Source organism: Cyphomyrmex costatus, unplaced genomic scaffold, assembly GCF_001594065.2.
Source record: "Cyphomyrmex costatus isolate MS0001 unplaced genomic scaffold, Ccosl1.0 scaffold1445, whole genome shotgun sequence".
NCBI lineage: Eukaryota > Metazoa > Arthropoda > Insecta > Hymenoptera > Formicidae > Cyphomyrmex > Cyphomyrmex costatus.
In genome coordinates, this window is record NW_017275441.1 from 57,350 (window position 1) to 76,859 (window position 19,510).

General features: G+C 32.1%; 2 protein-coding genes and 1 pseudogene across 9 annotated transcripts; 1 reads left to right on the plus strand and 2 right to left on the minus strand.

The window, feature by feature from the left end:
- Positions 1-2,693: 2,693 nt before the first annotated feature.
- Positions 2,694-9,438, plus strand: Pex11ab (peroxisomal biogenesis factor 11ab). 8 transcript variants are annotated; one of them, XM_018551719.1, is made up of 5 exons: positions 2,694-2,878; positions 3,136-3,268; positions 4,074-4,181; positions 8,380-8,495; positions 8,580-9,438. In XM_018551719.1, exons 3-5 carry the CDS (start codon positions 4,126-4,128, stop codon positions 9,065-9,067), a joined length of 660 nt encoding a protein of 219 aa, XP_018407221.1. In that variant the 5' UTR covers positions 2,694-2,878; positions 3,136-3,268; positions 4,074-4,125; the 3' UTR covers positions 9,068-9,438. The 8 variants fall into 8 exon arrangements, with proteins under 8 accessions (XP_018407221.1, XP_018407227.1, XP_018407222.1 ...); XM_018551725.1 differs by having other exon boundaries at positions 8,380-8,439; XM_018551720.1 differs by lacking the exon at positions 3,136-3,268.
- A 201-nt stretch (positions 9,439-9,639) lies between these two features.
- Positions 9,640-11,679, minus strand: LOC108783205 (uncharacterized). The gene is made up of 3 exons (XM_018551713.1): positions 11,508-11,679; positions 9,972-10,145; positions 9,640-9,788 (listed from the first exon to the last, which is right to left on the minus strand). Exons 1-3 carry the CDS (start codon positions 11,632-11,634, stop codon positions 9,640-9,642), a joined length of 450 nt encoding a protein of 149 aa, XP_018407215.1. The 5' UTR covers positions 11,635-11,679.
- Positions 11,680-17,238: 5,559 nt separating this feature from the next.
- LOC108783208 (NADH dehydrogenase [ubiquinone] iron-sulfur protein 3, mitochondrial-like) lies at positions 17,239-19,485 on the minus strand (annotated as a pseudogene).
- Positions 19,486-19,510: the final 25 nt, after the last annotated feature.

The following is a 19,510-nucleotide window of genomic DNA, read 5'->3' on the forward strand; positions in this document are numbered from 1 at the left end:
GTATTAGGTGTACAACTTTGCTTCCGCCGTTTTTACAGGTATAAATTTATACCTGTAAAAACGGCGGAAGCAAAGTTGTACACCTAATGTATATATAGACCATTCGAAACATCTTTGTCAATAAGGTAACAGTGGAGCAGTACATTAGGTGAACGACTCAGAACTGGACCGTGGATCGAGTCACGAGTTCAAATTCTATCAGGTTTAGAAGTTTTTTCCTAGGTATTATTAGTCAGTTCAGCACTTAAGGAGAGGACACAAATGACGGAGAAAGAAATCTAATTAATAAGAACTGCTGTAACTTTTTTTTTTTCGTGTGCGTCCGCATGCGTGTGAGCAATATGAGTCTCATATGAGGACGCATCTGTATGGCGATATGCACTCACATCGTGCGAATAATCCGCACGACGTGCACGCACTATGATGTCACTGTGCGAACATTTTGTTATCTGGGTAGCCAATGATCTCGTTCAGCAGATTCAATAGTTTTATAACTGCAGTTTTATAACCGTTTTATGATTCGTTTTGTTGATTGGATTATACTTTTAGATCTAAAGGAATAGTCCTATCTCACACGGCGAAGAATTATATAACTGTTGAGCCTGCTGAACGAGACCATTGCTTCTGACTGGGCTGAGTTCCAGAATGTAACTTTAGTTACTAAAAAGCAAAGACATAGAGAATGGACTGCGCGATCCGTGTGTCAAAATGATCGATAGGGATGAGAGAGAGGGACTGTAGAAGACGGCTATCTCCCTCTCATTCTCTCTTCCATTACACCATCGAATGGAAAAAGATAGAGATGGCCGTCTTCCACGGACCCTCTCTCTCATTTTCGTCGACACATTTTGATACTACTTATGTCTAGTTCACACTAGGCGTGATGAGTGATAACCAATAAGAACTCTGCTTTACATCGTCGTGTGAGTTAAAGCAAAGCTTTTAAAGGTTATCGCTCGTCGCGCATCGCTCATCGCGCCTACTGTGAACTAGGCATTAGATACGGGATCGCGCAGTCCATTCTCTATTTTGCTAAAAAGCTATTGGGCGCTTTCCAATTGATGACACAAGTCGACACAAGTATCATTCCATCTTTCTTGACATTTAGAGATTGACAAAGATAGAACGACATTTGTGTCGATTTGTGTCCATCAATTGGAAAGCACTCATAGTTTACTTTACGTTATGTATACTATAGATTTCAGTTATCAAAGTTGGGTTTTGGAACGCAACTCTGTACGTGGATTTCCACCATTGGCTGCGTTCAGCAGACTCAACTAGAGAACCTCTAGTAGAGAGAAGGTTGCTTTCCATCTACGACACAGCAATCACCTCATCTTTATTTAACATTAGCGAACGACAAGGATGCAACGATTGCCGTGTCACACCGTGTCACTTCTGTGTCTCTTGTTGGATAATAATTTTATGCGTAGATATTATTTTTTACATTAAAATAATCCAGATGACTTATGAACGTACTTCTTATATCGTACATATATTTAAAATGTAAATATTCTAAAGCGTCAACCGAAAATTAGCAACCATAACCAAGAGTGTTCGACTATGCTTTTCTGCTGTGTCGAATCGTGTCGTGGCGCGTCGTTGTTGGAAAGCACCGCGTTCGACACTGTGTCGATGTGTGTCGCCTAAAAGCATTGATGGAAAGCAGCCAGAATCGCCAACTTGGTTACGTGACCAATTACGTGATTGGCTGGAGGAAATGAGCAGATTTGGGCATCTCGACACCAATGTATGACGTCACAACACATGGCGGCCCTATCGTTTGCGATGAAATATTTACGTCCCGATTATGGTCTGGGGTCCGGAAACGCCGTCGGGGTACACGAACACGAAGAGCTGCCACTGCTGGGGTCAGTTTGCCACGCTCTAAATCTCGTCGTATAAAGTTAGTGATCGTTGATCGACTCTAGTTGATCGTGTTAGTAATTATGTTTTAAAATATTATTTAAATTTGTTATAAATTTGACGAAATATTAAAGTATTTATTGGCAAAAATCATAAGCAAACTTTTATTACATAAGAGATGTACATACATACATTTAGGTATTGAAGTTTGTGTCTAGAGTCGATCAACGATCACTAACCTTATTCGACGAGATTTAGAGCGTGGCAGACTGACCCCAGCAGTGGCAGTCTTCGTGTTCGTGTATCCCGACGGCGTTCCCGTCACTGGACCATTTAATCGAGAAGTAAATATTTCATCGCGAATGATGGGGCCGCCATGTGTTCTGACGTAATGCATTGGCGTCGAGATGCCCAAATCTGCTCATTTCCGCCAGCCAATCACGTAATTGGTCACGTGACCAAGTTGGCGATTCTCTCTACTAGAGGTTCTCTAGACTCAACGGTTTTGTAACCGTTCTATGATTTGTCTCGCTGATTGAATTATACTTTTAGATCTAAAGGAATAGTCCTATCTCAGCGAAGAATCATAAAACAGTTGTAAAACTGTTGAATTTGCTGAAAGCGACCATTGGGCGAGTTCAAGACGACAAAGCGGCTAGGTACGCTTGCCGAGCGATCGAGTATGATTGGTTGGATCTATAAGTAATAATCAATTATACTCAATCGCTCGGCAAGCATATCTAGCCGCTTTGCCGTCTAGAACTCGCCCATTTTGACGCGACATTTCCGAAATGATTTGCGAACTTTGTAAATCTAGTGACTTTGTATCTTGAGTTTGTGTTCAAATTCTAAATTGATAAATATTAAGAGGAGCCCTCTCCATCTCAAATGTTAATATAAATACACTTGAATCGATGTATTTTTGGAACGAAAAACTCTTGCATAAAAAAGCGTCTCTCTGCGTCACGAATTGAGATATTAGCCTTAAAGTTGATGACTATTGAGGTTAAAGGTATCAATGATACACATACACACACACATTACAAGTTATTCTCTGATCTAAAACAAATCCTCTGCTTTAGAAACAATTCACTACTTTAGAAAACAAATTTATTACTTTAAGGACAAATTCACAACGTTAAAAATACAAATTCACTGCTTTAAAAAGACTAAATTTACTACTTCAAGAACAAATTATTTCCTTTATTATTTTTTATGTTGAAAGCAACAAATTTGTTTTTAAAGTAATGAATTTGTGTTTGAGAGTAGAGAATATAGAAAAAATAAAAAGGGACCGCAGCGCAATGCTCGCATCGCAATATTTTGTGACTGTGACAGATTTCCTAACCTGAATAATCGTCATCTTTAATTTAATTCTTTCTATTCATCTGTATGTCAATGTGTAATACTCTGTTTTCATTATGCTCTTTAATCATCTTAATTTAAAATATTTCTTTTCACAAAGCAGAGCGACACTCTTGTAGATTCTTCATTTTTACAAGAAAACTCATTGATTCAGTATATTTTTATCAAAATTTGAGATAGAGGCGGATCTTCTTCACATTTACCTGCAAATTTACTGCCAGTGCTGAAAATGCTAGTTTACGTTACGTTAACTATAGATTGACAGTAAAAACAATCAATTTTTACACATAGCCTACATTGATGAAAAGTTTACAAGTCTACTTAATCACTGTAAATAAATGACTAATTACATGGATAAGTTTCGCTAATGAATATATTTATCAGTCTCTAATTACGCATTAATGATTACCAAATTTAAAATGATTCATAATCTCTTGGTAATTACGTCACTATTGTTCTTTTATTTCTTTCGAAGTGCAGAGATCAATATAAAGCCCAAGACACAATTGACACAATGCGAAGGAATAGCGATAGCGATAAGTTTCAACCTATCAAAAATGTGTATTCCGGTGTATTCGATTTCTGATAAGTTGAAACTTATCGCTATCGCTATTCCTTCGCATTGTGTCTTGGGCTTAACTATTGTCATCTCGTGATAATGGAAAGCGATTGTGAAAGATATACAGTTTTGCAGTCATGGCCAATGCATAAGAGCGAATGTAATAGAGCGACAATAAAAGAGAGATATTTGTTTTAGATATTTATTTTATAAGACCGTCTAAATTACCGTGTTGAGTATGAATAATTTTATAGTGTATATTAAAATTGTTTATCTCTTTTAGTCATACAATTGTGAGTTAAGATAAGGCAAGATTCTTTTGTTTAAAAGAAATTATGGATATCTTTGTAAAATTGAACGAGCAAACAGCAGGAAGGGACAAAATAATAAGGTGCGTCACAATATGTAATAATAAAATCCTTTGTTTCTTTTTATTTATCTGTATGTCAATGTGTAATACTCTCTGTTTACATTATCTCTTTAATCATCTTAATTTAAAACTAATACATCTTTCTTTATGTCTAAACATTGAATAGTTTTTGTTTGTAATAATTCTTCAACTTTAGTTCTCCCAGAAACTAAAAATCGATTTTTCCTTTCATGCCAAATTTTTTCACTTAGATAAGTTGCAGATAACTTTATCCATATGATATCTTCATTGTTCTTCGTCATATTCTGAGGAAGGTATCTCCTGGATAAAAGTTATATCAAAAAGTGAAAAAATTGGGTATTATTTATGAAAAATTAAAGAAGGAAGATGTCATTTATATATTATTATAACTGGACTTGGTTAGAAGGAGTAGGAATGAGTGCATGTGTGAAACGAGTAAAGGACCGAATTTTAGGTGATGAGAGGAAATAAGACTAATGAGAGGTTTAAGAGGTGGTTAAATAGTAAACTCAGGATAAGGTTTATACGTGAAAATAAAGGCATAAATAGGAGGTAAACAATAATATTATATGAAAGGCTTTTGAATGAAATTGCAGTTGAGGTTAAATAGTGGATATGACGAGTCTAGAAGTCAATAGGTGCATCCAGAAGCACAACTGCTCACGGAGCGTTCAGTGAGCTCTTGTATCTGTTTGGTTTATATTTTTAGATCTAATGGAATATGTCAATCAGATAAAAAAGCTCACTGAGCGCTCAATGAGCGGTCGTGCTTCTGGATGCACCCAATATAGCCGGTATTGGTAAAATAGGAAAGGATAAAAGACATAATAAATAGGTGATTAGAAAAAACGGAAACAATAGGAAATGAGAGTAAAGATAAGAATAGAATAAGAGCGGTAATATGAGATAGGGTAAATGAAGATTAATAATGAAAATATGGAATAGTTAAGCGTTAGAAAAGAAATTTAGGACCAAGTGGATAAGAAGATAACAAGAGAACATGGTTGGAAAGCAATGTAGAAAAAGAAAAAGGCAGGAGATATTTCATATCTCCAAAGGAGTGATGTACTGGTTGATACGGAAGAAAGAAGAGAAAAGCAATAGGAAATGATGCCATATACACAGAAGAGGAAGTAGGGGTAAATATAAGAAGTGCAGGAAAGGATCAAGGATGAAACAGTAATGTAAATATAAAGGATAAAAGAATAAAGGACGAAGAAGACACGATCCCCTGAATATGGAAAGAATGTCATAAGGGTATCATTATATGGAGGAGACTACGAGGAGAGAATTGTATCGTAGAAAATATCCCTCCTGTGTACGGTATATAAAGTATTAATTAAAGGTGCCAGTTCGAAGTGAACATACATAAAGTGTATGTAACTTTCGGCCGATTTTTGAATCGCCTCCGCCTTCCGTTGTCCTCTTCACTTCACCGCGTAGATCAAATGTCGCTTGAGCAGCATTTGGACCATATGCGGTGTGATGAGGAGGAAAACGGAAGGCGGAGGCGATTAAAAAATCGACCGAAAGTTACATACACTTTATGTATGTTCACTTTGTACTGGCACCTTTAATTAATAATATATCAGTTACTTTTCATGGTAATATATTATTATTATTATTAGATAAAAAGGTTTACATTTTTGAATATCCTTTTTTGAACATGGCTTGAACTTTTAATTTTTATATGATTTTTTTCGGATATCATTTACTTTTTAGAGTACAAATACATCACAAATATATAAAAAATATTTAAAAATATTATATAACGAAAGAGAGTGAAATACGACAAAAGAGAGAGGTATTGGGGGAGAGGGAGGGGAGGGGGAGGAGGTGTGGTGGGTCGGCGTTGGTGGAGGTGTGAACGAAAGATGAGAGAGGATGTTAAAAGGTTATAATAACGAAAGAGAGTGAAATATGACGAAAGAGAGGGGATGGGGGTGGGTGGTTGGGGAGGGGTGCGGTGGGTCGAAGATGGTGGAGGTGTAAGTGAAAGGGGATGTTAAAAAGTTATAATTTCCGACGGACGGACGGACAGAGAAGGAGACGCTTCTTAATTTTTCATTAAAATCATCACTTTTCGACCGCTTATATCTCCAGAACGGCTTGACCGATTAAAAATTTTTTTAGTTCAAATTACTCGTGCCGATGCCGCCCTTTTAGGACATATAACGTTCGATTCAAAATTTTTTATATTTTAGAAGTTATGCATCCCACAAAAATGGACTTTAGTGGCTCGGGATAAGAGACTTGTAGTGTTTATTATTAATCTTTTAAATTGAAATTAACTAGTAATTTTTTCATGGCTGGAGACACTACCGCGTTTCCTGATAAGGCAGAGGCAAGAAGAAAAATAGTTAAGAAAAAAAGGTAGATGTATTTATAAGAATTGGACCAGGAAAACGAAGTTCAGATAAGGAAAAGCAACGAGTGATAATAACTTTGGAATAAGGTACTTAACGTAAAGAAAAAGAAGGAAAATGGGAACAGGAGGAAGGAAAGTTTGTAGACCGTTTTGTGATATAAGATGGCGTGAGATACAAGTTATGAGTGGCAAGTTATGGAACATTCTAAGGAAATTCGAATAAGAAGGACGAAGCACAAGGAATGGAGAGGAAGACGAGATGAAGGCAAGCACACGAAGAACTTCTGGACAAGAAAATGCATGAGGCAGGAGAGCATCAAATGTAGATTTAGTTTTAAATATAGGTATGAATATAGATTTTAGTTACGAATTTAAAAAAGGAAGAAAAGCTACGAGGAATAAAATAAGAATTGAAAGGGATAGAATTATGAGGCAAGGTAATGAGTAAGGAATATACAGGAAGGCTAGAGATGAAATTCTGTGCAAGTAGTTAGGTGAAGTAAATTAATAAAGAAAGCGTGAGAAAAAGTTATATGTGGATAAGTTGATTGATTGATTGAGCGAGATGTAAGATTATGAGTTGAAAATACAAGACTAGTAAAGAAATTTTTAATTAGTTGACGAGGAGACGAAAATCGGGACACCGGTAGGATGAAATATATGAAGTAAATAATAATAGATCAAGAAAGTAATAGGTAAGAGAGAAAAGATTTTAAAGTATAATTCTAATAGATGAGTGAAGGCTAGTTGAGTAAAGAAAAGAACAAAGAAAAGAGGAAATAAACGCGAGAGTAAGATATGGATGTGTGAGGATAGATTGATAAATTATAAACCAAGTCTCCTTCTTTGGCTATGGATGCTTGAGAAGGTAATAAAGTTCTTCTATATTATTATAGCTTTGGATATAATTTTTATAACTAAACATCAGTCAAACAAAATTCTATAGAAATTTATTTAAAACTACATAAAGAAAATCATATATTACTATATATGTATCTATTATATTTTAGATTACGAACAGTTTTAGATCTTCTCTCTTATTCGCGTAACTAGAACATTATATTTTTCTTTTCTCTATAGCAATTTTACCAAATTAATGTAATAATATTAGGTGTACAAATTAGTTCGGTCCGTTTTTTGTGTTAAAAATGTATTTATTTCAAAACAAAATGAATGAACAGATTAATTAAAGTATTGTCCATCGCTAACTACTACTTTTTCCCATTTCTCAGACAATTTTCGAATTCCATTTCGTAAAAATGACTCATCTTTGGAGGCGATCATCTTTTGGAAAATGGACTAATTTGTACTCCCAATACTTACAAGATAGGACACAATCTTCACTAATTGCGACGTAGCAATATTATGTCACAAATTTATATTAAGTTTTTTTATGTACTGAAGAGGAAATCTAGGGTCGAAACGTAAACGTTTTTTATTTTATTTTATAAATACATTTTATTTCACATTTATATGCTGTGTTGGCTTTTATAGACACTATATTTTACATTTAGATTTTTATTTGTTGAGCCTGTGATTAATAATTATTTTTAGAATATTATACATATTGTTACATCTCTCTCTCTCTTCGATATTCGTGCTGTGCCATCTCTGAGCGAGCTGAATGAAGCGAAGCGAGGAGCTCGTCGTCCAGAGAGATGGAACGGCACGGGCATAACAATATGTATTTAAACATTTCTATTAAGACAAAATTAAGAACTTCCAATTTATATTGAAAAAACATTGTCATTAACATTAGAGCTATAAATTGTGAAGCATTATGTTCTATTTAGCAATATTATCAGAAATATTAAGTTATTTTTCTTACAGGTTGCTTCAATATGGAAGTCGAGCGTATTGGTACTACGCACAAAATGTACATAGCACAAGGTATTCTGCAGAAATTTTGAGGAGTTTAGAATTCACTTTTAGCTCGTTTCGAAAATGTAATTAAAACTTTGCGATTTGTAGAAATAATTTTCTTTCCACAGTGCAGACAAATAAATGTCATATATGTTTTTTCCTTCTAGTACTGCGCTTTGGAAGATGCTTAGACAGCTTTTATTCAGCTCTAAAAATGATGAAATATCCTGATCCTACGGTGAGAGTAACATTAATTATGGCAAAGATGGCAAATGCTTTGTACTTACTGGCAGATCATTTTATTTGGATTGGCAGAGTAGGAATTTTACGAGTTAACTTAGAAAAATGGAATAAAGTTGCTAATAAATATTGGTTATTAACTATTGTTATGAGTTTAATAAGAGATATTTATGAGATTATCAAGATTTTAGAACATGAGAAAAATGCATTTAAACATCATACATTATCCTGTCTAAAAAATCATAGGGAAGTAATGATGGATACTGTTAAAAATGGATGTGATTTATTTATTCCGTTGACAGCGTTAGGCATTACAAAATGTACTCCAGGTACAATAGGCTTACTTGGAATAATTTCTTCATTGATTGGTTTATATACAATTGTCAACCCGCTTTATAAATTGTCTCCATCTTAGGATAAGATGTTTTGTAAATTTGTACATTTGTAAATGCGTAAGATATATATGTACATATATGTATAATTAGAAAAGAGGACGAAGGGGGAGGGGAGGAGAGGGGAAAGACATAAACACAGTTACTCACTTAAATGTCTATAGAAAACAAAAGCAATATTCTTATGTTAAAATATTATACAATTCTATAATTACTTACGATAAAGTTTATATACTGATAATGGAGAAAATATGGCTTTGTACACGATCTTTTCATTAAAAAAAAAATATATTTTACAAAATATTGTACAAATTTAACGAGTGGAAAAGTACCTTCCAATGTCATTGAGTAACAACTGTACAAAAATATGTACACAGTATACACGGAAATTAAAGACACAAGAATACAAATTTGTGAATAAATATTCAAATTCATTTATGTACTTGTACTTTCTCATTTAATAAATTCATAATAAAATGAAACGTTTACTCGTAAATAAAAACTTGAATAAGCTTGATTTATACCATCTATGCAATAGTTATTTTGTAAAAAGCAATATTATTTTACATAAAAATATTAATAACAATATCATGTTTCAGGCGTTATCTGTAAGAATAGGTGATGTTCCTTCTTGGACCAATAATTCATATTTGTTTGAGTAATACATTAAAGTAACACCCCATTTTCCACAGATCATGGACCATACTGCTGGTATGACAGTGCTTTCAGAAATTGGCTGAATGGCTACAATAATAAATCAATTTTTATGTGTTGGCAAATATTGCAAGTTGGCAAGTAATTTCCTAGTATATAATCAAGATGCAGTCACATAGAATTAAAAAAAATTAAATAATTAAAAATAAAGTAACATTATATTTAAATAAATAAATAAACCTGTGAAATATCTAAAATATTACGTATGCTTACGAATTTGATAATAAAACGTAAGAAACAGGTACCAAATCAGTGCAGTAATGCCAGTTACAGCACTTACAAAACCCACAACATTTAAATTCCGTAATGTAACTCCAGTGTGCCATTTTTCCAAAGTTTCTTTGCCTTTTACCCAATGCAAATGAAAACAGACTCCTGCTAAGGCACCTGTACATATCAATACCGAATAAATTAAAAAAATTCTTAGGGACAAGCAATAAGAAACTATTAGCAGAAAAAGATGTCGTTCAAATAACATAAATTCTCTGTTTTGTAAACACAAATTCTGTTTTAAAACGCCTTATTTTTGAGATGCTTAAATTAAAATGCTAATATTAAAAAAAGGTTTGACTTTGTATTATCATGATCTTCTCATTATATGTAGTTTCTTTGAGATAGTTAAACGTGTTGTTATAACTTTATACGTCGAACGGTAAACATTTCTTTGTGATATTAATTAATTTTATTAATTATGACACTTATATATTTGACAAATTTATTCTGATATTGACTATAACTGAGGGACCTAGAGATAAGTTCTTTGTCGGAGAGATATAGATGCTTGTCATTTTGTTAATACATAAGTATTTTATTTTCTTATTAGAATCATGAGATATCTTCGCAACTGATCATTCAATTGCTTGACGAGCATCCAGATTTCTCTGAATAATCACTCATCTTTTATTTAATTTTACTAATTTTTTAACAATACTATCTGAATCCATTTTAATGTGTTACTGTGATTTTAAATATTGTACTTTCAAAAAGAGACAAAACTCATGGCCGAAACATGTCAAGGTTTATAATGTATTATTCAATGCTTTTTATAATTTTACTAATGTTTGATTTGTATGTTAATTATTTATAATTTATATATGGTTATGATAATATACTAGTGTTGATACAATTTTTATTGATTTTAATTATAGATGCTTGATTCTTATTAGCCTTTTACCTTTTTTATTAGATTTTGAATTTCTAAGAGTCTTGTATTTATTTATAATAATGAATTCCTTGCAAAGAAAAGCAGCTCTTGTGACTGTAAATTTAATTGCAATTATTATTTTTCCACTAATTGAATTAAATTTAAATCAGAAAATTCCATTTCGCATGTTTAATTATTTACTTTTGCACCGATCTATAATCAATAATCCAATATTATTTACTTGTATCGATCTATAATCTAATTTAATCTAACCTAATCTCTTTCCGTAATCGTAACCATAAAAATATTGCAACTGTTACAGTTACGGAAGTTAAGTTACGTCCTATTTTAGATTATCCTTGAGGCTTAAAAATCTATTGTAGATCTGGGTTAACCGCAACGGATGCTCGCAATTGTGACAGATTTTCTAACCTCAATAGATGTCAATTTTAATCGGTTCGTGGGGCAGAGTGATTTTTTCTGTCAGATTCTTCCGTCGTATGCAAAAAAACGCATCAAATAAGCCTCATTTTATGAAAATTGAAAAGGAGAAAGTTAAAGTAAAATTTACCCTTACGTCAAACGAGAGGGGCAATATCACTAACCTGTTAATACTGACCAAAATCCGACATCGTGATTGCCATAAATGATGAACAAGGTAAAAAATGCAAATATACCTATTACTATACCAACCGCACTAACTAGTAGATGCAACAGAACGTCGCGTAACATTTTTACAAATTATTATTTGGATGTATAATAACAACCTTATTTATACTATTTACGTCCTATACGGACGTCGGGCAAGGGTGATAACTATTGTACCGACTGAGTGTTTGTCACACCAATTAATTTTGAATCGTTAATATATAGTTACAAATCGTAATCATTATCCTTGGGTTAAGTCTTGTGTCCACGATACTAGAAATCGGTCCGAGATCTAGGATGAAGGAAAAATTGACCAATTACATTGGTCATGTGACCAAATTGTTCAAATGTGATTTGTTAATTCTTTCTTCATCCGAGATCTCGGACTGATTTCTAGCATCGTGGACACAAGGCTTTAGAGGGAAGGATTGAAAGAAATCCGTAGGCCGAGTGGAAACTTATGGGATTTTTACCTGTATAATTATTAGACATACAATAATCAATTTGCTTAGACTGTGATAAATAACTTTAAATTTCAATATAATTTAGCAATGTGAAGTATTAAAATAAAAATAATAATAGTAAAATAATAATAATAATAATAATAGTAGCAGTTTATACGTAGTTCGTGATGAATATATACCAATATATGTGTATATTTATATTTTATCTAAATGAGTAGCATATAAAAAGAATTAAAGAAAAGAGAATGCACATAAAGGTCAAATAATACAAATAACATTAAAGATATATAAAAAAAGAATTATTCTTATTTTGACTTGTTATAGAATAAGAGAGGGTAATGAATGTTGAGGCGCAGTAAATGAATAATATCAAGCACACAATTTTTAATATTACAGTATATAAGTATAAAATAACACAATATAAAAGAACAAAATTTTAGTAGATTGAAAGAATATATAATACATATGAATAACATCAGATAGTAACTATATAGTTGACAATAAAATCAGATATTTAATATTTAAACATAAAAGAATATAATTAATATGCATAAGGAATATAATTAATATGTAATGTAATCAAAGTATAATTGACAATAAAATCAGATATTTAATATTTAAACATAAAAGCATAAGGAATATAATTAATATGTAATATAATCAAAGTATAATTGACAATAAATCAGATATATATATATATATATTTAATTGATACGTGATTGGTAAAAATAAAATAATTAATATATATATTAATAGACCGGTCGAGCATTGCATCATCCGTTCGTTATCACATTTTTGTATATTATTACTTTTCTGTACGGTTTAAAATCAAAGATGTGACCTGGCCGTATCGTCCTCCTATTAAATTTTAGTTTACGATTATGATATAAGTCGAGCACGCGTGTGTTTAATGTCAAATGCTTCCGCGCGATGAGCCGCTCATTCGGCAAGGTGCAATAAATGCATTTTTGTTCAAGTCTCGGCACTGGTGGAGCACCCTGATATTTTTCTAGTGGCCTAGCTTATATTTCTTACAATATAGTTTAGAAAGCAAAAATAAAAGTTAAAGCCAGTTTTAATACGTTCTTTTCTTATCTTATTTCCTCTAATAATTTGAAATTAAATCAAAAGTAATCTTGTCTGAAATTCAGGACAATGAACAAGATTACTTTTGACTTACTTTCAAATGATTAGATTACTTATACTTTTGCTTATAAACTGGCTTTAACTTTTATTTTTGCTTTCTAAATTACTTATACTCGTTTCTCGATCTCACTCAAAGAGGTCCATCTTCCTCACAATTACCAAATTGCATTCACTGCATCTTGCCAAACGAGCAGCTCTTCGTGTGGAAACACTTAATATTAACACTTAATGTCTGAGAGACATCCATCAAAATGTCTAAAATATGTCTAATATGACGTCTGACAGACGTGTAATAAGACTACTAAAAGACAGACATAAGGTGCCTTAAAGACGCCTTAAAGACGACTTTTAGTAAATTTTTCGGACGTCCTACAGAATTTTATGACGTCTTTTAGGCGTCTTAAAGACGACTTATTGTTCACTGGGGTAATTAGTATTATTAAAACATATATATATATATATATATATATATTGCAATAAATATGTTATATCAACGTTTTCATCAGTCTGTTTAACTGATTCATTAATAATATCACATGCTTTATTTTAGATTTCTGATTGAACGAGTGAAACGTCATTAATTGATCGATGAAACTTATTACAGTAAAGAACGCTAAATACTTACTTGAGTTCAGCCTCTATCCGAGTTAGGCGGTCTTCCTCTCTCCTACAAATACAATATTCCATTGAGTTATTAAAGGTATTATTTTTTAAACTGAACTAAATTAAATTCTTATCTTCTGGTGACTGTTTTTTTTAATCAATAAGCTTGAAAAATTTGTTGTACAATATAAAACGGATGCACCTAATCTTGAATCAAAACTGTAAATTATTATATAATAATAGTTATACTAGTAAAAGCATATATCATTCAAACATACTGTTCATCTCTTTTTTCAGGTTCTCTACCAGGATATTGATTATTAGTCCTCTGATAAACGTAAGTCTCATGTTACTGCCGATTGTCAGAATTATTCTGTATGGTCCGTGTTTCCGTACTGCTAGAGAAAGTGATAAAAAGGGATAAGAGATAACTGTAAATTATTATATAATAATAGTTTACTGGTAAAAGTATATATTATTTAAACATACTTATCTCTTCTTTCAGAATGAATTTGCAAGTCTCTATCACGATCATTAGTCTTCTGACGCACATAAGTCTCATGTTGCAGAGAGTCATAATTATTCTGTACTTCCGTACTACTTCGTAATTGCTGCATTACTTGTGTAGGTTTCGCTTGTGTACAATTATTTGTAGACAATGTAATTGGCACATAATCAACAATTGTACATTGTCTGTTGTTACTTGTTCGTCGTTCGATATTTTTTTGTGTTGGCTGATTATATACATGTAAGTTTGATGTTGTATGTTCAGAATACATATTTACAAATGGATTGTCATCATTTATGTCTCCTTCCAGAATACTGCGTATTTCACTGCTTTTATCCATACTTGATGTTGCGCATGTATTCATTTGATATGTATTCGTTGAATTTTCATTCGAAGATGTCGTCTAGTAGCGGACTGGTTTGGAAATTGTTTTCTTGGGACGTTCCATCTGTCTTCTTTCTGTGAAGAAAACATCAATTTTATTTTGAAGAATTTTATTTTAAATTAAATAGACATTTGAAACCTAAAATTATTTTTAAATATGTGATATATTATATATAGTAACGTATAAATAAATAAAAATAATTACATAAATAACGCTTGTTATGTTGTAAAAACAAAAATAATAATGATGTCAAATTACGGTATTAAAACAAGCAATATAAAAACAGATGACAAAATTCATCATCTGTTTTTATATTTGCTTGTTTTAATACCGTAATTTGACATCATTATTATTTTTTTATACGTAGTAACGATTTAATAATTTAATCAGAATTTTGTTTATGAATACTTACATTTTAATTGCACTTTATGGTAGTTGTATTTTCTTGTCAAAGTAATGAGAATCTTGTTATAGATAATATTAAGACGCCTGGGGTGGCCGACACGGCGCGCGGGGGATATTCGCATACGCACGGCAAATGGACAGATAGCGGAAGTAAAAGAGGAGGTAAAAATACCTCTAATACTCGAGGGTACTATTACAATTGTAGATGCAATGTAACCATGGAACAATAGTTATAGATTTAATAGAATAGTCAGTAAAATGAAAACTATTCAAAGTTTTTAATTATTTCGATAGAAAGTACCCAGTGAACAGTAAGTCGTTTTTAAGACGTCTAAAAGACGTCATAAAATTCTGTAGGACGTCCGAAAAATTTACTAAAAGTCGTCTTTAAGGCGTTTTATGTCTGTCTTTTAGTAGTCTTATTACACGTCTGTCAGACATCATATTAGACATTTTGATGGATGTCTCTCAGACATTCCTTATAATGGTCTATAAGACGTCTTTGAGACATTCTACAATGTCATTGTTCAGACATTTTTCAGATTAATTTTGGACATTACGATTTTTCTGGATTAAATTAGGTTATATTGACAGAGTTTCGATATACACACACACACACACCGCCAGTACTATGAAAATCTAATAAGATTTTCATTAGATTTTCATAGTATTGGCGGTGTATATTGAAACTCTGCCAATATAACCTAATCCTGACCTACCGAAATTGTAATGTCCAAAAATGAGGGGGTGAATTGTATCTTGAAACAAGATGAAAATTACAAAAGTGAATACTAGAATATTAATATTTTAGTAAATTTGCTCACTTTTGTAATTTTTATCTTATTTCAAGATATACAACAATCAAAACCCTATATTATTTTACATTACGTCTAAGTTACAGGTATATAATAGAACATGGTCATTATGTAGTGTTTATAAAAGATATATAATATTCACACAATGATAATAAAAACATTAACATCCTGTTACAAGACTCGATTAGGCATTTTCACTTTCTATGATTTATAAAAGAACATTAACTTTAATAAAAAATTTTATAAGTTACAATACTTAAATAAGAGTTTTATATATATTTATTTATTTATATTTTTTACTGCATTTCCCAGTATCTGAAAAATCGGAATTTTGCATTCGGCAATGACTACACGAATTCATTTTTATCTATTTAAGCGACCGCTTTCTCCATCCATCTTCGATTGGAGAGTGTCCAGCAAATGTCGCCAACCTTCCAGTCATCATCATTTACCTCTTTTAACAATTTAATCCATTTGTCAGGAATTTCCATGGCTAAACGGTAGTCAAATCCTATACCACCTTCGGTGACAGGTCTTGAGTATTTGCGAAATATTTATGAAATTATTTATATGTATATATATATTTTTATCCGCTTCGATAATTCTTGATAATTCTTATCTGCTTTAATAAGTCTTGTACCTGCAAACACCTGGCATTCCACTAACATCTTCGGCAATTGTGACGATTTCAGAATATATTTCATGCAGCATATGGTTAGAAAGTACCCAGCCCGTATTGTAGTGTCGTGAAGGTAAGTATACTTAGTATATGATCCGCATGCGTATATTTGAACTAACTTAAGTGCTGATACGCCATTCCTAATTCTCGTAACAAAGACATTAATCCCTCTGAAAAATTGTAGACGAAACATTTTTAAAATTATATTCAAAAAATATCAAATAAATTAATAAAATAATTAACATACCTGCTGATTGCTTTTTTAATATTATACCAGAGTGAATATTATTATTTCGAGCGTTAAAAGCGTTTGCATTAGTCAGCTTTCTCAGATGTGATCGTTTCGCTTTTCTCCTTTTCGTTCCTATTCCTCTCGTTTAGCTCATTAAAATTGGTTTTATTTAAATTCGCCTTGGCTAGTCTCGCTTTCGTTTTCCGAGATAGAGACTTTGGAGTTGCAAATTTATTCCTATTAGGTGACTTATTGTTTTCCTGAAATATATGTGTCATATCAAATTGACAGTAATCGATAGAATGTATAATAAAAACTGATAAAAGAGTGTAATTAAAAGATAAATAAATTTTAAAAACCACATTCGATTAAGATAGATGTCTATTATTTTTTGTGTAAAAATTTTGTAATGCCTAGTTCAGAAATAAAAGAAATTAAACAAAAAATTGTACCTTTACGGAATTATGGATGAAAAGTCGCGATGATCGTCTAACATTGGTGTCTTGTCGGTGACGGAGGTAAAGTCGGATTAGCTACCGTCACTGTCACAATATTGGCAGTATTACTTGTATTATCCGATTGGGAAAATACCGATTTGTCTTGTTGCAATGTTGTTTCTTTTCTTGATATTAATTGCTGAAAGATGCAAGAAAATCATTAGTTGTTGTATGCATTATATAATTATGAGATACGGAGAGATTGTACTCACCCCTACATGAGCTCTTAGACTACTGACGCATTTCGCCAAGCTCTTTTGGTCATTGGCTTCTGTGAGAGTCGTATGCGAAGGTGGAACTGTCTGTTCGGGTGTATTGTTCTCCAATGGCAAAACAATTGCTGTAGTGAATCGACATATTTTGTGGCGATTCCTCTATAGAGAAACACAGTTGCACCTGAGCTGCCTGGCCGCCATTTTTTTTTTATTGTATCTTACTCCTTTCTTAATTGCTGAAGCATTCCGGAAATTAGGAAACTATTCCCACGGAGCGGCTAGTTCAAATTTACGAAATTTTTGCGTCAATTCTAATGGTTCAATCACTATTCTTTTATATTCGTCGTCGTAGCGAATCTAAAATATAAATCATTGACTATATTACGACAATAAATATGAAAACAATACAAAATTTAATATTTTATAATTTATTATTTTCTTAGATATATTTAAAGACATTATTTTTTTAATAAAATTTGACAATTATAATTTAAGGCAAAAATTGTTAAATTCATTAAAATGTAAACAATTTAATACTATGTTAAAAACAATAATGATATACAAATGTTTGTTAAATAATTACCTCAACATAGCCGCTGAGTGGAAAATCTTTTCTCAATGGATGTCCTTCAAAATCATAATCTGTAAGAATCCCACGAAGATCTGGATGATTTGAGAAGAATACACCAAACATATCCCATATCTCGCTCGTACCAATCAACAGCTTAGAATATACTGTAGATGGAATCAACTGGCGTCAACTCATCAGTATGTTTTCACTCTGATACGTGAATTATATCGCAATGATAGTAGATTGTAGACAAGCTATGTAATAATCAATACAATATAATACTTTATTTATAAAATTTCATTGTCTACTTGTAACTGTATATTTAATATAAACTAATATAAAGTACTCAAGTTTCTTCACATATAAAGCAGCAAATTTACCTCAAATCTATCTGGAGACACGGTAGTGTCTCGGCGCTAAGCCAAGCGCGCGACACTGTATTGTCTACTGGATACATCTAGAGCGGTAATATCTGATAGATTAACAAACTGTGTATTATGATGATCTTTTAGAAATGTAAATGTTGGGATGATGCCATCAGGAGCAATTAACACTTCCAACTCGTCACCAGCAGTCAGCTGTACTTGTATGTATTTAGGTAGACATTGGTTGATATAATGACCAAAGTCTATCAGGCAGTCAACATCAACATGGCTGGGTTTTCGTATTGTAGCTGTGAAAATATTCGAATAAGCTAATAATTTACATATATGTATATAGATATTTCAGAATTATTTTTTTGCTAACAAAAATAAAAAATCAATAATTTCTATCAAACGTAGAAAAATTGTAATAACTTATTTTTTAATATTAAGTTAAATAAATAAATTGTACATACGACAAGATTCAGCTTTTTCAGTCTTCTCGCTGGTAGTCGTAGTATTGTATTTTGGCATAGCAAATGGTAAACTTCGCGATAATCCCCAACAGTTTCTCAATATCGATGTCATTTTCCTAACTTTGGTATGTCCATGATCTAAAACAGGAAAGTAAGGTAAACATGTACAAAGATATAAACAGAAAAACAGCTCCGATGCTCTTGACATATGTTGTCAAGGTCATTCGAAACAAAATATAATTCCAAAATATACAAAAATATTTTGGTTTATACTTATACACTTAAATTGACAAATATTGCCAAAATCTGTGCAATATTTATCAATTTAAATGTGTAAGTATATAAATTCTTACTACAGTGATCGAGTTAATTTAAGCTGCAGCAAACGGTATAATTTAAGAGGTGTTGAATGCCAAAATAAGATATATATTATGTGATTACCTGTGATTATGATTTTAAAACGCATCCTCGCTCTTCTCCTGTGTGTCACGGGCAACAGGGGCAACACGTGGGGCAATATGTTCGGGCAACAATTAGCGGACGCCTGCGTCTACATGCCTTTTGTCCTTAATTGCACTTCACCTATAATAAAGTTAATTTGA

Excerpts from the sequence above, each read along its gene's own strand:
- LOC108783205 (XM_018551713.1), bottom strand. The coding sequence starts at position 11,634 with ATGTTACGCGACGTTCTGTTGCATCTACTAGTTAGTGCGGTTGGTATA. Across the intron at positions 10,146-11,507 it reads ATTTTGGTCAGTATTAACAG|GTGCCTTAGCAGGAGTCTGT; the intron begins GTTAGTGATATT and ends TGATATGTACAG. Across the intron at positions 9,789-9,971 it reads TACGTTTTATTATCAAATTC|CCATTCAGCCAATTTCTGAA; the intron begins GTAAGCATACGT and ends TTATTATTGTAG.
- Pex11ab (XM_018551718.1), top strand. The coding sequence starts at position 6,745 with ATGGAACATTCTAAGGAAATTCGAATAAGAAGGACGAAGCACAAGGAA. Across the intron at positions 6,894-8,379 it reads AGATTTAGTTTTAAATATAG|GTTGCTTCAATATGGAAGTC; the intron begins GTATGAATATAG and ends TTTTTCTTACAG. Across the intron at positions 8,496-8,579 it reads TTTTAGCTCGTTTCGAAAAT|TACTGCGCTTTGGAAGATGC; the intron begins GTAATTAAAACT and ends TTTTCCTTCTAG.